General features: G+C 46.4%; 2 protein-coding genes and 1 long non-coding RNA gene across 5 annotated transcripts in view; 2 read left to right on the forward strand and 1 right to left on the reverse strand.

Annotated features, from left to right (window-relative positions):
• Positions 1-7,985, forward strand: part of radil2b (Ras association and DIL domains 2b) — a 31,206-nt gene extending 23,221 nt beyond the window's left edge. For all 3 annotated transcript variants that reach the window (XM_086195686.1, XM_086195687.1, XM_086195688.1), the window contains 6 exons: positions 1,191-1,335; positions 1,421-1,611; positions 2,971-3,334; positions 3,418-3,632; positions 5,646-5,785; positions 5,869-7,985. In XM_086195686.1, the coding sequence (XP_086051812.1) occupies positions 1,191-1,335; positions 1,421-1,611; positions 2,971-3,334; positions 3,418-3,632; positions 5,646-5,785; positions 5,869-5,962 (1,149 nt within the window). In that variant the 3' untranslated portion in view covers positions 5,963-7,985. The remainder of the gene's footprint in view (positions 1-1,190; positions 1,336-1,420; positions 1,612-2,970; positions 3,335-3,417; positions 3,633-5,645; positions 5,786-5,868) is intronic.
• A 430-nt stretch (positions 7,986-8,415) lies between these two features.
• LOC147239229 (uncharacterized) lies at positions 8,416-9,572 on the reverse strand. Its single transcript, XR_015111443.1, has 4 exons — positions 9,382-9,572; positions 9,047-9,112; positions 8,821-8,953; positions 8,416-8,738 (listed from the first exon to the last, which is right to left on the reverse strand). It is a non-coding gene; the product is annotated as an uncharacterized LOC147239229 (long non-coding RNA).
• Positions 8,748-15,278, forward strand: LOC147239230 (sulfotransferase 2B1-like). Its single transcript, XM_086194900.1, has 8 exons — positions 8,748-9,513; positions 9,643-9,813; positions 10,731-10,924; positions 13,051-13,262; positions 14,144-14,270; positions 14,333-14,427; positions 14,526-14,706; positions 15,133-15,278. Exons 3-8 carry the CDS (start codon positions 10,786-10,788, stop codon positions 15,240-15,242), a joined length of 864 nt encoding a protein of 287 aa, XP_086051026.1. The 5' UTR covers positions 8,748-9,513; positions 9,643-9,813; positions 10,731-10,785; the 3' UTR covers positions 15,243-15,278.
• The last annotated feature ends 599 nt before the right edge of the window (positions 15,279-15,877 follow it).

Consider the following 15,877-nt stretch of genomic DNA (forward strand, 5'->3'; position numbering starts at 1 on the left):
CAAGCAAGCTGATGTTAGCATTTAGCTTTAGCAACACACTGCTGTTATTAGGATTGTAGAGTGGAAAGAGCATCGTTCAGTGTCCGAGTTCTTCTTCTCAAAGTCAGTGGGCTTTGCTGAAATTCCTGAGGTCTGTGGTCAGCATTGGTGTGTGTGTGTGTGTGTGTGTGTGTGTGTGTGGGGGGGGGGGGGCTTCTTGAGTCTTGAGAGACACGCCTCAAAACTGAAATTCAGATTTTTGGCTTGTGGGTTTAGGTTAGCGTTATCCCAGTGACTCCCTCCGCCTCATCCAACAACTGGACATCTGAAGTAGGCCAAAGGAAACACACGGACCAACACGTCATCTACGGGCCTCTGAACCTGTCACACCTCCAGGAAAGAGCGGAGGGGCAACCCCTCCGTGCTTAAAGGGAACATGCCAGCTTTTTGGGTTGGGTTTAGATCCCAACCAGAGAAGCAGACAGTCACCCTTTGCTCCTCTCTGGTCCATTAAAGAGCTCCAGACCTCCAGCTGACTGCTAGTTAGCTTAGCTGCAATGCACGATAGCAGCAGGGCAGTTACGAGCTGCAAATACAGTACTTTTTCCCAAAGGGACTCTGCCTGCATTGATAGATCCAGCGTTGTGTGTGACATTCGCTGCTTGAGAATTACTAGATGTTATCAGATTCATACCCAGACCTACTTGGACTGCCCCCCCGCCTTCCTGTCCTGCTCTCTCAGTTTACAAAAGCTGCACTGCCCCTCTGTATATGTTCTGGTTCAGCTAGATCAGGACGAGGGTCTTGGATGGTCCAGTATTAATCCTCCTCATTCTCTCCAACAAAGTCAGCCATGATTAGCAGGAGCAGTTGCTCTTCTAGTCGTCAACAAATGTTTTATCTTATTGAACCAGGTTTTGATGAGGCCTTGTGAGGCACTGCGTCACGTCACTTTCCCGAGTCAGGAAAGTAGTTCCAGGTTTGTATGCGGCTCTACAATAACAAAATCTGACTGCTTTAGACACTGAGGATATTCCCCAAAAAGCTGCGTGTTCCTTTAAGAGAGCAACCACTTGTTACATGAAAGGTTGAACTGTCCTACCAGCCAAGAAAGACTGACGATGGCCAAACACATCCCCAGGGTTAGGTTAGGATGAAGATCAAGGTTAGCATACATGAATGACTTAGCTAGTGTGTGTGTGTGTGTGTAGACATCTTGGGTGTCCCTGCGATGTGGCTACCCAGCCCTGAGCCCAGCCCAGCTGCACCACCTGCTGACTCTGTACAGCCCAGCATCCCCCTGCAGACACACCTGGGGTCCATCTGTCCAGGACCAGGCAGCAGCACACTCCACCGGTGAGGCCTCGGCATCGCTGCTGGCTGGTTGCATCCCCTCTCTTAGACTTCTGTTCCTCATTTTATACGTCCGGTCCTTCCTCAGCTGACATCCTGGAGAGTTTTGATACTCATCATCCTCTGGTGCTGCCAGATGGGGATTACCAGTTCCAACTGAGAATGACAATAACAGATCCAGTCCTGAGGGAGCAGCTGGACCAGCTCAAAGAGTTCATCTCCAACCTCTCCCACTCACCGTCCAACCAGCTCACCGCCACCGAGGAGCAGGAACAGCAGGTACCAGAGGTCACACCGGATTCTTTCTGCATCAAATATGCTAAAGGAACAATATAGAAACATGGTCAGACTGGCAACCAGTTGATGTCTTCAGGTAATTTCCAGTCTGCTTTAGTTTGACGAGCAGGAGTTGTTTGAGCATTGTCTCAATGACCAGAAGAGTAAATAGGAATTAAAGTGTTATCAGAAATAATCGTAGATTATCAGCTCGTTATGCCTCTCACATTCTCGGTTTTGATTTGTTTACCTGCTTGACCTCTGACATCACATGGACCGACCCATTTAAAATGGAGGGGGGAGGTGACAGTATTTTAGAGAAGCCAGCTGACATTTGTAGAGACCGAGGCTGCACTCAGATGGGCTGCACTATCGCTTCTGACGGCTGCAGGTCAACTCTTTTTTACCAGATGGCCAGTCGGAGTCTGCCTGAATCATCTGGGAAATATGAGTCATGGAAGAATTCCTGCTTCCTGGCATATCAGCACCACAACAGAAATTTATGGAATTAAAAAAAAATACAAAAAAAAAAAGATTTTTCCTCTTCCTTTAAAAACTTAGCCAAGGTGTGTATGCTGTGGCTCCGCCTCCTCACTCAACACCTTTATGACATAATAAGGTATACAAATGTAAACGCTAGCTGACTAAAGCTCGGAATGTGTGGTGAATTTGGGTATGTTGCAATATTGATGTTCACTGTGGACGTGAGGCAATCGTAAATGAGTCTATCGATATCTAACGAGCCCGTAATGATGTCACAACCCTGCAATAGATCCCCCTCCTGTGTTGCTCTAATTAAAGGGTCATTTTGAAGGCTGCTTTGAACTGGATTTTACTGATTACTTGTTTTTCAAATAGAGGGAACAGCTCCCAGTATGAGCCGTTCGAGTTGAACAGCACCACGAACGTCAGCCTCCAAAATCGCAATTTACAAAAATGAATACATTTCTTGAAGACAAACAACACTGATGGTAAAACTTTGATAAAACTCTGATTGGTCAGCATCTTGTTGGTCTTGGCTTCACAGTGCATCTGAGTGTTTAGCTGGAAGAAGACAGCGTGGAATCTTATAGAACTCTTTATATTAATGTTTTTGATGCGTTCATCACCCTGCCAAACGCTGCCAGCTCCTCCACAGGGACTCGTTGTTTGAGTTTTAGCCTACAGAAGCCAGCAATGACCATGATTATTGATGTCTTAATGCGAGGTAGAGCATCGGCTAGTTCTCGCGTCATTGTTAGCGAACAGGAAGAAAGAAAGCTTGTGTTTCCAGAATGGCAGATTTGCTTAGAACTTCACCAGAATTGAAATGTCTTTTTTTCCTGATGTTTCCTTCTTGTGCTGCTGCTGTCTGTCATTCAGGGTGGTGCCCTGGAGACCTCGGATGCATCCCCAGATGAGATGGTCCTGTCCCCCTCTCCTATCTCCCCTGCCTTACCTCCATCCCCCCCGTCACCGCCATCTCCTTCCTCTGCCCAGTACCTGGATGATTTCAGCTCCTGTGGGGCCCTCATTTTGTCCCAGAAGCTTCGAAATTTGGAGTTGCAGACAAGAGAGACCACTGAGATGAGGAGGTTGGCACTGGACCCCTCCTGTCTCCTCACCCCACCCAACTCCCCCCTCATCATCGATCCTGTTGAGTTGGTGAAGGAGGAACAAGACATATGGATGAACGCTGACAGCGAGGCGCTTCCCTGGTCCTCTGGTGCTGAGATGCATGACGAAGGTAGTCAGAGACGTCACCTCTCAGGGTTGGCTCCTGGTTCCCCTCAGGAAACCTAAAGCTAAAGTCCTCTACTTTCTCTCCAGGTGGGTTGGTGTTTGAGTGTCTGGCTGCACTGAAAGCAGACCGTTTGAAATCAGATTGCATCAGCATGAAAAGAATAGTGGAGCTAATCGAGGAGGAAGAGGAAGAGGAGGTTGAAGAGGCGGACGACCATTTTGATGACAACAACGATGAGGTCTTTAGCTTGGAGCTGGAGCGCGGTGAAAGAGGACTCGGGCTGGCGCTGGTCGACACGCAAGTGAGTGAAAGAGTTCTAGATCTCATATGTTCAACCTACAAGGGGACCTATTTTCAAAGAGCATCCAAGAACACAACAGTTCATGTGTGCGGACGGTGCTGAATGTGTTTCTGAAGGCTAAAATGCTAAGCCAACCTGTTGTTTGCCGTAGCATGTTAGCATTCTCATTGTTAGCATTGTAAAATTGCAGTACCAAAAGGCAAGTATACATAAGAGAAGTATCCGACCAAAATGTTGAAACTAGTCAGGTCTGGATCCGTGATCCTGAAAATGAAACTAGAAGATTATGATGATGCTGCGTTCATGTCCTCTAGCAGGGTTGGAGGGGATTACATCATCCAAGCGGTTGCAGGATTACTAATTTGAGCACGCGGGGATTAAAACACTGTGCAGTGACATTATAGAAGATTATTCATTAAATGCATGAGGCTTGGGGTAGTTGGGAGCAATCAGGGGCTCAGTGTCTTGCTCAAGGACACTTCAGCACTGGGAGATGTGAGGATGTGAGCCTTCGGTTCTCTTGTTGCGAGCCACGCCCCCCTTCTTACCCTCGCCTATGATCATGTCAGATGGATCATGACTGAAAGAACTAGATACACATATAGAACTGAACATATAGAACTGTCAGAAAAATCTGCTCCTAACTGAAGGACACCCGCTGGAGTCGACGCCAAGGCCAACATAAAAACAAATGCGGTTCTCGTTATGAAGTGGGTTTGTCCCAAGATGGAATCGTGCCAGTAGCTTTAACCTAATCCTGCTGACAGACAGACATTAGTGGCCCACCCAGACACGCCACAATCATTACGGTTACTGGGTTTATTTGTCCAGGTTATACATAAAAGTCAAAAGAGAACTCAGAGTATTGAAATAGAAGGTTGGGTTGTCCTCTTTAGCTTCAAGTGAGGGTCAAACTCAGTTTATCAGTCGATGTACGTTGTGACACTCACTCCTGGTGACAGCCTCAGGTAGCGACTGATTCAAACAACAGAAATAAGCATTGATTTGAGTCCCCTCACAAACAAACGCTGATCTGTGCAGCATCTGCTTCTGCACAGATAGACTTTGTACTGTCCGGCCATCTGGTTTTCTGTCTCCCAGCCGCTGGCTCCACATCCAAGTGTCCCCGCTCACCTCCCCATCCGGCTGTGAGAGCACCTTGTGCTTACACGCTTGATAAGTGCTATGTAAATAAATCAATCAATCAATTATTATTGCAGCTGCAGCTCTTTACCCCCCAAGAGCTCAGGGTAGAGAGCAGGGTCCCTCGCAGTGCAGTGAACGACTGTCGGCTCTTTCACTTGCATGAAAAGACAAGATGGCCTGATGCTAGCATGCTAAGGCTAATATCCCTGTAGGTATTAAAATGATACTTTACCCAAAAAACATGCATTTTGCCTTGAAAGTACTAACAATGCACATATTGAGCTCACTTAGATTTTTTTTTTCCGGCAAAACTTCTTTGTGACTGCAGAATGCAGAAAGGGGCAGCCATGTGTGTTTAGCTTGAAGCTAATGGAGACTGATGGCTAATCACATCAAAACCATCCTAATATGTCCGTTTACAACTCTCCACCAGATCGTCTGCTATAATCCAAATGTCTTCATCGCAGCTGGATACTCCGGCCCTCATTTTAGCTAAAAACAAGCTGGAACCGTTCATGTTCCCTCCAAACTGCAAGTATTAAAGCTGGTTTGTTTTAGCTCGAATCAAAGTGCTTTTGGATTACAGTTTAGATGTGGTTAGCCGTCAGTCTCCGTTAGCTTCAAGCTAACATATGTGGCCGGCTCTTTCTGCCCTCTGGAAATGTTAGCAATGCAATGTGTTCACCTCCAATGTGTCTGACTTTGCATCATCCTGCCAACAACGCCATCGCACAGCATCCTCAGCAAAGCTAGTTAAGAGTCGGCTGGTCGCGCCGTAACTGCACAGATGGATGACGCTGACGTGGGATTCAAAGGTTGCAGAGAGGCAGCCAGCGACGAAACCTGAACTGAGCATTTGTCTTGCAGGATACCTCACTGGGGGTGAAAGGCATCTTCATCAGTGCAGTGGTCCCAGACTCTCCTGCAGCCCGCAGTGAGAAGTTGCTACCAGGAGACAGGATCCTGGCTGTTAATGGAGTCAGTCTGCTTGGTCTGGACTGCCAAAGGTACCATACATCTGACAACAACAACAACAACAACAACTCGTATTTACAATGTTTTAAACCCCTGGCTTGTCTCTGTGTCTCAGTGGAAAGGAGCTGATCCAGTCATCAGGGGACAGACTGCGGTTGCTGGTGGCCAGGTCTGACTGGATGGTTACGGCTATACGGACCGAATGCTGACAGCGTGTTTCTATACATTTGTTATCCAAGTGACTGTTAACGCATCACACTTGAAGATGAGTGTGAAAGCTTGTCCAACATTCAGGTTCCAGATATGGACTTTCAATGAAGGATGTTGTGGTTAAGACCTCAAAAATGCACTATAAAATGAACTACATCCTGGTTTAATGTAGCTCAACATACGTGGTAATAACATGATAGTGAGCATTACACAGTTGCAGTGTTTTCGTTTGACACTGAGAAGCTTCAAATATCGCTGATGCCGTTTGTTTTCACCACTCCTCAACCGTCATTTCCAGAAGTTTATTTTAACTCTTGAGCTGGAGGCCTTCCGTACAACCACCCTGTAAACCACCACACAAGGCAGAGACCACATGCAATAATACGCCGCGGACGGTGAGAGACGCTCACCAGGATGCCCACAGGGCGCCACATTCGGTAAATCTACAAAAGCCGTAGACCTCTATCTTAACTACACTTCCTCCTTTGATTGTGGCCCACCGGGGAAGAAAGGCTTCGGCCCGCACTTGTAGACTATCAGAAAAATAAACGCCAACAGAGGTGGGCTAGGAGAGCACCGCAGGCACGGGGTATTCTTGTTCTACGGCCTGGAAATTAGCATCACTGTGGGTTCCCTTGGTCGGAGCGGGTCTTTACATGACATCCTGGGTTCCTGCCGAAATAATGTCTGTGGTGAGCAACAGTTTATGAAACCGCTTGCGTGAATTATGAAGCGTTAACTTAATGTCTTCATCTGTGCACTTCAGCTCTCAGCAGGACGACATTTATATCTGCAACAACCTCTGTGGGGTTTTTTTTCAATTAACAGCCAACATTTTAAGATACATGGATGCTCCAAAATTCACAAGTGTGGGATTTACTGAAGTACTTTATGCCTTAGAAAAAAAAGTTTTAATATCTTATAGTAATACGCCAAAAGTTTGGGAAATAATCAGTGTTGAACAAGCCAATAGAGACCCTTCTCTTCTCTCCAGAGCTACCTTAGCTTAGCTGCAATTAATGCTAGCGGGGGGGGGGGCAGTAGAGAAAGATGCACTTTTACCCCTAAATGGCCTCTGGAGACGTGCCTGGCAGGTGCCGTGAAAAGACAGCTGAAAATGAGGTTTAAGTCAGTTACAAACCCAGAACTACTTTCCCAACCGGGCGCAGTGATTCAACGCAGCGCCTCAAAAGCTCCACTTTGACTTTTGACAACAAATTAAAATGTGCATTGACGACGAGAAGAGCGGCTGCTGCTGCTACGAATCATAACTAACACTAAATATGGGTAATAAGTGTATAAGCTAGAGTAAACCTCAGATCCATCTCAGACATTTAACCATGAACCTCCTCCATCGACTCTCAGTCGAGGGAAGCGGACGTTCAACCCCACCGACTTGTTTCCAGGGTTTTGGCCTCATTTACCACTCCACTCTTTATCCTTGTCGTAGGTTTTATTCTTCCTAATCAGAGCCAGCGTTTGTTTGTCTCCCTTGCTGCTAAGAGAAGGTTGAAAAGTATGTAGAGAGGGAAGAAACATTTGATGTTCATGACTCAGAGGTTGGCTGTGCTAACGGTGCAGCTAACAGCTGCGGAGCAGCTAGCAGCAACAGACTTCTCCTGTGCTTCCTGCAGACCACTGGCTTCTCTTTCCCTCCTCTTAAGAAATAGAGCTGGGATATCTGTTTCTAAAAGAACCGTCATCACTCACATAATGGATGGTTAATACATTTAGCTTAGGGGGCAGGTTTCTGACATGGCTAGCCTAGCTTTAGCTCGTTGCGTATTGAAAAGCCAGATGAAGTCTTTGGACCAGGGACGTTGTTGTTGTTGTTGTGTCACTATGAAACTGAAAGATCGTCCACCAGGCCAGCCACCGGCTGCTCCATCAGCTGATCTGATCTCAGTACTTCTTTTCTTTCACTAATTCCTTCAAAGACTCTCTTTTTTAATTTAAAACAATGTTTCTCATTGTTAGCTCATGTATGTTGTGTTTCAGCAATAAACGTATCTGAATCCTCGATTGGTGTCAGTGAATCTATGAAGTTGGGTTGTTGTTTTTCTACTTTGTTTTACTGAATTTATGTAGAGAAGTTGAGAAGGGGTTTTTAGTGCTGTAATCTGGACATAATGAAGCTCATTTTCTCAAGGTAATTTACTTCCCTCAAGATTAAAATTATGTATTAACTTGCCCTGCGGTGGCCTGGCGACCTGTGCAGGACGTGCCCTGCCTCTAATAGCTGAGATAGGCTCCAGGCCACGGCGATGCTGGAACAGCCTGTTGAAGCAGTTTAGGGGGGGGGGGGGACAGTTAAAAAAAGAGAGAAATAAACGTTTAAGCCTTTGTAAAATGATTTCTAAGTGCCAGTGACGTCTGTGCAGCGTCAAGACCGGGGAAGAAGGTTCCAGAGTCTGGGTGTTACATGTTTGAGGAAGCAGCACTAATCTCTGACCTGTCGACCTCAGAGTCCAGCGAGAAGAACAGGGAAGGTCAGAGGGGTACAGGGGAGACTGTCCATGTCTAAAATGAACCCGAACCAACCAAGAGACGCGAAGGCAGCGTCTTCCTCTATCAGGTTCCCTTCAGACATTCAAGTGCAGCAGTTCAAGCCTGTGAGTAACGTCAACAACAGCCCAGGTGCAGGATGAGAGGATCCAGAGACTTGGATGGAGAGGAGGCCTTCAGGTCATCACTTCCTCTGAACACCAGTCAGAACTGTAGCAGCGACGCCTGGAGTCTCTGGAGCAGGACTGAAAATGTCACCGGTGGCGCTACCTGCTGGGGAATTGTGGGAATAGCAGTTCTGGAAGGAAAAGAGCTGCCAGGATGAGGAACTGCATAATTAACCACTTTTTACCTTGAAACCCTCAACCGGACCAGCAAGCTGGCCTGGTTAGTCCACATCAGAGGGGTGCAGGGTGCCGTCTGAAGCCTCTTACTCACCAGGGACCCTCACGGTGGATGTAGAGCTGCTTGGGTGTTCACATTCCCTTCACAAGCATTTTAAACACAATATCCAGCATCATTCATCATTGTTGGTTAGTTTAAATCAGCACACACACACACACACACACTGTACTCACAAACTTCCATCTGCAGCGTGATTCTCCCTCTTTATCAGTCTCGACTCCCCACAATAACCCCTCCTGCTTGGAAACACAAGAACATGTTCTATTTTGGTTCGAGTGTCATCGATTAATTCAGTTCATATTTTAGTTCAAAGTGAATGAGGAAAATAATTAAAAGAAATATGTGTTCAGATGCATGTAAAAGAAATCAGGCTGAGTTGATGAACTGTTTTCTTTTTCTTTCTGGTTCACCCAAATGATCTTCCTGTCCAAACACATCGACTCTCTCACACCCGGTGAAATTATATCAATGGAACTGGAAAAATAAAACTCTAACGATGTTGCTTTACTGCTCTTGTTCTTGAACGGAGTGACGTTGTCGGCTGCTGCTCCACTGTGAAATATCACAACTCAAAGATCCAGATGTTTCCATCGAAGTACTACCCTCTGGAATACTGCGGGATACTCTGGAGGTTACACTTGTAAGTGACGTAGCTCCTCTGTACTCTCCTCAGAGTAAAAACAGCAAGTTTTCAGAGTCACTTCAGGTCAGAAAACTGGTTGCAACTGGTGAACTTTGCTCCTGACTGCTGCTGTTCTCTCGGGTTCAGACTGGCCAGGTGACGTGCCAGGATCAGATCTGGGAGAGGACGGAACGTGACAGGGAGAACAGCTCAGGGTCCGGAATACTTCCGACAGCACTCGCTTGGGCCAAGGCGTCTTCTCGGAGGACTTTCATAGTGCTGAGTGACTTCCCCCTGAGCGCCGGTAGCACGAGCAAGGTTTGTATAAAACAAGTTCCTCTGCACCAGTGTCCAGGTCAGGTGACACACCGGCCCTCGTGCTTGATGAAGACGATGGTCTGATCGCTAGTCTTCATCCTCTGACCACACGGGTGTTCTGGACTACTGAGCCTTCAAGTCTGCATCTTCATCAAGAACTGTGTTCATACCACGTTACTGCAGTATTCCTGCGTATTCTGGTGCGTTCCAGGTACTTGTGTGTCAGTATTTACTTAGAGAGATGGATGGATAGAACTTTATTGACCCCACAACGGGGAAATGTGTGTGTTACCACAGCTCAGTTACAAGAAAGAAAGAAAAGAAAACTTAACTATATCAGGGGGGCTTTTGTACCCTTCTCAGCTGCTCTTTGTGTCCAGGTCTGAAGGCCCTCTTCTTCTCATTCAGCAGGGCCTTCAGCCCCGGGGTCCCCCATGGTTTATTGTTGGAGAACCGCCGCACCTTCTTGGTCGGCACAGTTTTCTCCACGCAGAGATGAATGTTGTCCGTTTATGCAGTGGGTGAGGGCGTTGTTAGGTTACTGCTCTTGTTCTTGAACGGAGCGACGTTGTCGGCTGCTGCTCCACTGTGAAATATCACAACTCAAAGATCCAGATGTTTCCATCGAAGTACTACCCTCTGGAATACTGCGGGATACTCTGGATGTGAGAAGAGAATTTACACTTGAAAAAGATGGAGTTCCTCTGTACTCTCCTCAAAGTAAAAACGGCATGTTTTCAGAGTTGCTTCGGGTAGGAAAAGTGTTGTGTTGTCACTTGGCAACGGGGGGAGGAAAGTCCAGAAAACTGTGGAAACAATAAAGAAGAAGTTTTGATATCTGTGGAGGTCAAATTCACCTCCCAGGTTTGCTCCCTCAGGTGCTGCAACTACACGCTGTCTCCTCCTCCTCTTCATAGTTTAACTCCTCCTCGTCTGTGTTTGGAGCTGCTGAGACCTGAGTGACGTCTCCCGATGGCTGAGGCCGACCTCTACAGGCTCTACAAGGGGGTCTACCTGCCCTCCCAGGTGTTCACCCCAGAGAGCCTGAAATATTTTGAAGAGTTCAACTTCCGGCAGGATGACATCATCATTGTCACGTACCCCAAATCAGGTGAGTCCAACACGCGCAGCAGCTCAGAGGACCTCTGTTGTAAAGAAGCCAGAAAAGGCCATAGGTTGCAAGTCATTTTTATATCATTATCTCTGATAACGGTGTATCGTCTCCTCAATATGATGGCGCTCGTTATCCCGTGATCACATGATCAAATTGCGTTACATCATCAAGCTTGTTAATGTTAGATAATTTATTTGACAGTTTGTTCACCTAAATCAGGTGCTGCAGGTTTCAAGCTACCATCTACGCGTGTGGCTCTCAGGTCTGATGGAGGAAATAATTCACAGGACGTTGGCGAGTTTATGTGTCACACAATAAGACCTGGACTTGTGTACTTCCAGAGGAACGAGTCGCAGTAATCAGCCCACAGTCACAGTAACTTAGCATTGTTATTACAGGCTTTAAGTTATTTAGAAAGGGTGGATGAAGAGTGAAGCTCATCTATTAAGTGAGTGAAGTTAAATGCAAACACGCTGAATGACTTCTGACCTGGGGCCTGGTTGACCAGAGAGATTGCAAACACTGGCAGTGCAAATGAGGAGGAAAGCAAAGTTGCACATGAAGAAATCATCTATTTTCTGAAAATGAACGGACCACAAAGACAATAGTGACACTGTTAAAGTGTTAAAAAATAACAGGTCAACAGACTTCAGTGATATTGATATATTGTTGGTGAACCAAACAATCAAATGTGTGAGGAAACCTCTTTTTTTTGTAATTAATCACAAAAACAGGTGTCATTCCAAATCAAATGAAAATCAAAAAAGTCCAATCCACATTCAGACCTGGAGACAGGAACACAACTACAGACCTGTCTCATTACTTTGACAGTTCTCAGCAGTACTTGGAAAAAAAAGTTTCATTCAAGGCTGGCTCACTTTACAGCTAAACATGATGTAATGTATGAGCAACAATATGGCGTCAGAAAAACAGACCCACATGCTCATGGAACTTTCTGGAAGAGGTGACAACAGTTAAGGAAAACAAACTAAATGCATTCTTTTTATTCACTAAAAGAGCACACAATCGGCCCCAAACTTAAATAAACGACAGAAATATGGAATTTAAGTCCAAAGAATAGACATCGATTTGTACAATTTATCACTATTTAAATTAGAATTGATGTGGGTGAAGAGTGGGGTGCCACAGGGATTGGTGCTGGGAACACTGTTGTTATTATTCATCAATAACATATAGAGGTTTCTGACATCCATCCATTTTCTTCTGCTAATCCTGTTAAGGTTCGCGGGGGGTGGGGGGTGGGGGGCTGGAGTCTACCTGAGCAGCCTTCAGGTGAGAGGCGGGGTTCACCCTGGAAAGGTCACCAGTCCATCACAGGGCCAACACATAGAGACAGACAACCATTGGCTCTCACAGCCACACCTACGGTCAATTTAGAGTCTGGATTAACCTGGTCCCTCTTGATGTCTTTGGACTGTGGAGGAAGCTGGAGTACCAGAGAGAACCCAGCAGGAACAGGGAGAACATGGAGACTCACACAGAAAGACCTTCTTGCTGAGGGGCCAACAAGAAACTCAGGATAAACGATGAAGAAATAGAGAGAGAATGAAATGAAATTCCTGGGTTTTATAACAGACATTAAATTATGCTGGAAGCCAAATTTTAATTATACTAAAACAAAAATATCAAACAAGTGTAAAGACCAAACCAGCCATCACCAGACACCCCTGACCTGCTCCTTCATACTGCCACACATTACCTGTTATGTGGCAGCGTGTAGAGACATCTGTGGATGCACTGGGATCACGTTGTTAGGGATGTAACTTGATAATAACTTGAGTTGTTGCAGCTTTGAAAGTTGTTACTTTGCTTCACATATCAACATTTTTCCTGATCATCCTGCTGTTCTGACAAATAACTTCTGAATTCCCTACATAATCAGGAGTGACAGAATCAGTATTATCTGTAGAACCTCATGACAAAGAAACAACAATACAAAACATCTCTTTTGTTGGTTTTTATGTGGTTCCTGCTGTCTGACTTTGGTGACGCACGGCTCTAAAGTCACATGCAGGTACGGGTCTCGGTCAAATCCTCCCCAGCAGCTCAAGGCACTGAAATCAGAGCAGGAAGAGGTAAGCAGTCTTGTGTCCTTGACTCAGGCACCGTATGGACGCAGGAGATCGTCCCTCTGATCGTCAGTGGAGGAGACCCGGCGTCCGTTGAGACCAGTCCTAACTGGAACCGTGTTCCCTGGCTGGAGGCGAGACACACCAGCACACTGAAACTTGATGACAGGCCGTCGCCACGGGTGTTTGCTACACACTACCACCACAACATGATGCCTCCGTCCTTCTTTGAGGTGAAGCCAAAGGTGAGTCTGATGCTCTCCGTTTGTCACACGGTGGGCGGGGCCTTGGTGTACCTCAGCTGCAGCGTGTACCTGGCCTTCATGGAGGCAGGCTTCTGTTAGCGTCTGTCCTGTTTGAGCTGTTTGATCTGTTTGATCAGTAGATTCTAGTTTCCTGATCCAGAGGATCCTCTCTCCCACAATCAAACCTCCCTGATTTGTTTTCTTCCTCTTTGACCTGTAAATGAGGCCAGCTATGATTTGTTTGAGCTGGCCACGCAACGACCTCTAGATCTCTTTTAGTTGAGGACATACCAGGACTGGTTCTCGTGCCTGTTACTGGCATAGTCTTTGTTTATTGGGTTTGCTTGAGTTACAGCCCTGATCAACAAGAAATAGAACATTACACCTCAGCGCTACGTGACAGCAGAGCCGACTGACACGTGACAGTGAGCGAGAGTCGCTGCCGGCACCCAAGATGGAATTCAAAAACTACAAATGCACCGTGGCCCTCTAGTCCAGCCTAGAAGAACCCCAGTCCCGTAGATGTGGGCTAACTTGCTCTGTAGTCTGAGGATTTAGTTCTCTATTGAGATTTGATGCGCCTGAATGCATCACAAGCTGGAAAAAATGGTGTAATATTGCAAAAGAGAAACAATAAATGTCAGGTGCAAGGATTTCCAAAATCACCATCTGACAGTTCAGACTGCCTCCAGTCTGTAAGACGACACTGAGGGCTCAATAAGTCCTGCAAGAACACGTTTGTTGGTGCGAACATTTCATGACTCAGGCATTTTTCTTTCGAAACGGATGAACAGAAATTGAAGTTTACCACTTTACCAAATGAGGTTGAGGGATCTAGGGAAAGTAGACGAATGCTCAATGAGTGTCGACCATCCCTGCAGGTCGTCTATGTCCTGAGGAACCCCAAAGATGTCTTCACATCATTCTTCCATTATTCTGGCATGGCCTCCTTCCTGGTCGACCCGGGGCCGCAGAGCGAGTTCCTCCACAAGTTCCTCCATGGAAAAGGTGGCGTCCATTGCTACTCTGATCTGTTGTACTGTGTTTGTTACTGATGTTCTCTCTTCTAGTGATGTTTGGCTCATGGTTCGATCACGTCAAGGGCTGGCTGAGGTGTGGCGACAGAGAACGGATAATGTACATCTCCTACGAAGAGATGATCGTGGTGAGGCTCACTGACTGCCTATGAACACGAACATCGGCACAATGAGGGAGCTGAATACAGGAGGAGTGTGTGTGTGTGTGTGTGTGTCTTTGGTTCAGGACCTGAAGGACTCGGTGGCCAGGATTGCTCAGTTCTTGGGAAAGTCTCTGGATGATGAGGTCATCGCTGAGATATCAGAACGATGTCTGTTCAAGAACATGAAGAAGAACAACATGTCCAACTACTCTGTAGTTCCTAAGGAGTACATGGACCAAACCAAGTCAGAATTTCTCAGGAAAGGTGTGTTTGAGTCTAGGGATTTGTTCAGTTGATGAATACCTCACTGGGGAATTTTGAGGCACTTAAAATTTTACCTTCTGGGGAAGTCTTTCTACTTCTTGCAAGATTATTGTTGCTTCAAAAAATCATAAAAGTACAGATGAATTTAGGAACATGAAAAAACATGTAGATGTCAACTTTTGTTTGCCACATAGATTATATTCTGTAATATTCCAAATTCCAAGGTGAAAACGTAATTGGCTTGTTGTTGCTGGAACCCATGAAGATGCTAACTTCCTGTTAGCCTGCAAAAACGTGTTGGTTCATCTCTAATGAGGCCGATGATCATCAGACTTGCTGGAAGAGTGTAGCGTGGGCCAAGGAAGGTCCTTTACTTTGAGGGGAAGATTTTTTTGTCTTTAATTTTTCTACAACTTGTTGTTTCAGGGATTGCTGGAGACTGGAAGAACCAACTGACAGGAGCAGAAGCAGAGTACTTTGATGCAGTTTACAAAGACCAGATGAAAGGTGTTGAGTACGAGTTCCCGTGGGATTAAAAGGAAGTCCTCCACCTACCGTGCAGCACCGAGGGTGTAGTTGACGAGAGATGTGATCCATGGAAGAAGAGATTTAGAGAATCAAGTTAGCTGTACTGTTAGCATGTAACACCAAACATATATGTACTTTCTGTACTGCTTATCCTGTTAAGGGTTGCGGGGGGGGGGGTCTACCTGAGCAGCCTTCAGGTGAGAGGCGGGGTTCACCCTGGACAGGTCACCAGTCCATGGCAGGACCAACACATAGAGACAGACAACCATTGGCTCTCCCAGCCACGCCTACGGTCAATTTAGAGTCTGGATTAACCTGGTCCCTCTTGATGTCTTTGGACTGTGGAGGAAGCTGGAGTACCAGAGAGAACCCACACAAGAACGGGGAGAACATGCAGACTCACACAGAAAGACCCCGGGCACGAACTGGGGCTCGAACCCAGAACTCTCTCCATATATCTAGAGTCCCCCAGAAACCCTCGGGATGAGAGAGCACTGGTGAAGCAGTTAAGGCAGAGGAATTGTAGGAAGCTGGGGAGGAGGGTAGGATCTGGAGTGGAGACTGGCATGGCTGAAGAGGTCGGTCTTTCCAGCACGAGGGCCAACAAAGCCTCCTGGTGGCAAGTCATTTCTTTGACCATGCG

This window comes from Aulostomus chinensis, chromosome 23 (genome assembly GCF_037954235.1).
Source record: "Aulostomus chinensis isolate RoL2024-O1b breed Wild chromosome 23, RoL_Achi_v1.0, whole genome shotgun sequence".
NCBI classification, from domain to species: Eukaryota; Metazoa; Chordata; class Actinopteri; order Syngnathiformes; family Aulostomidae; genus Aulostomus; species Aulostomus chinensis.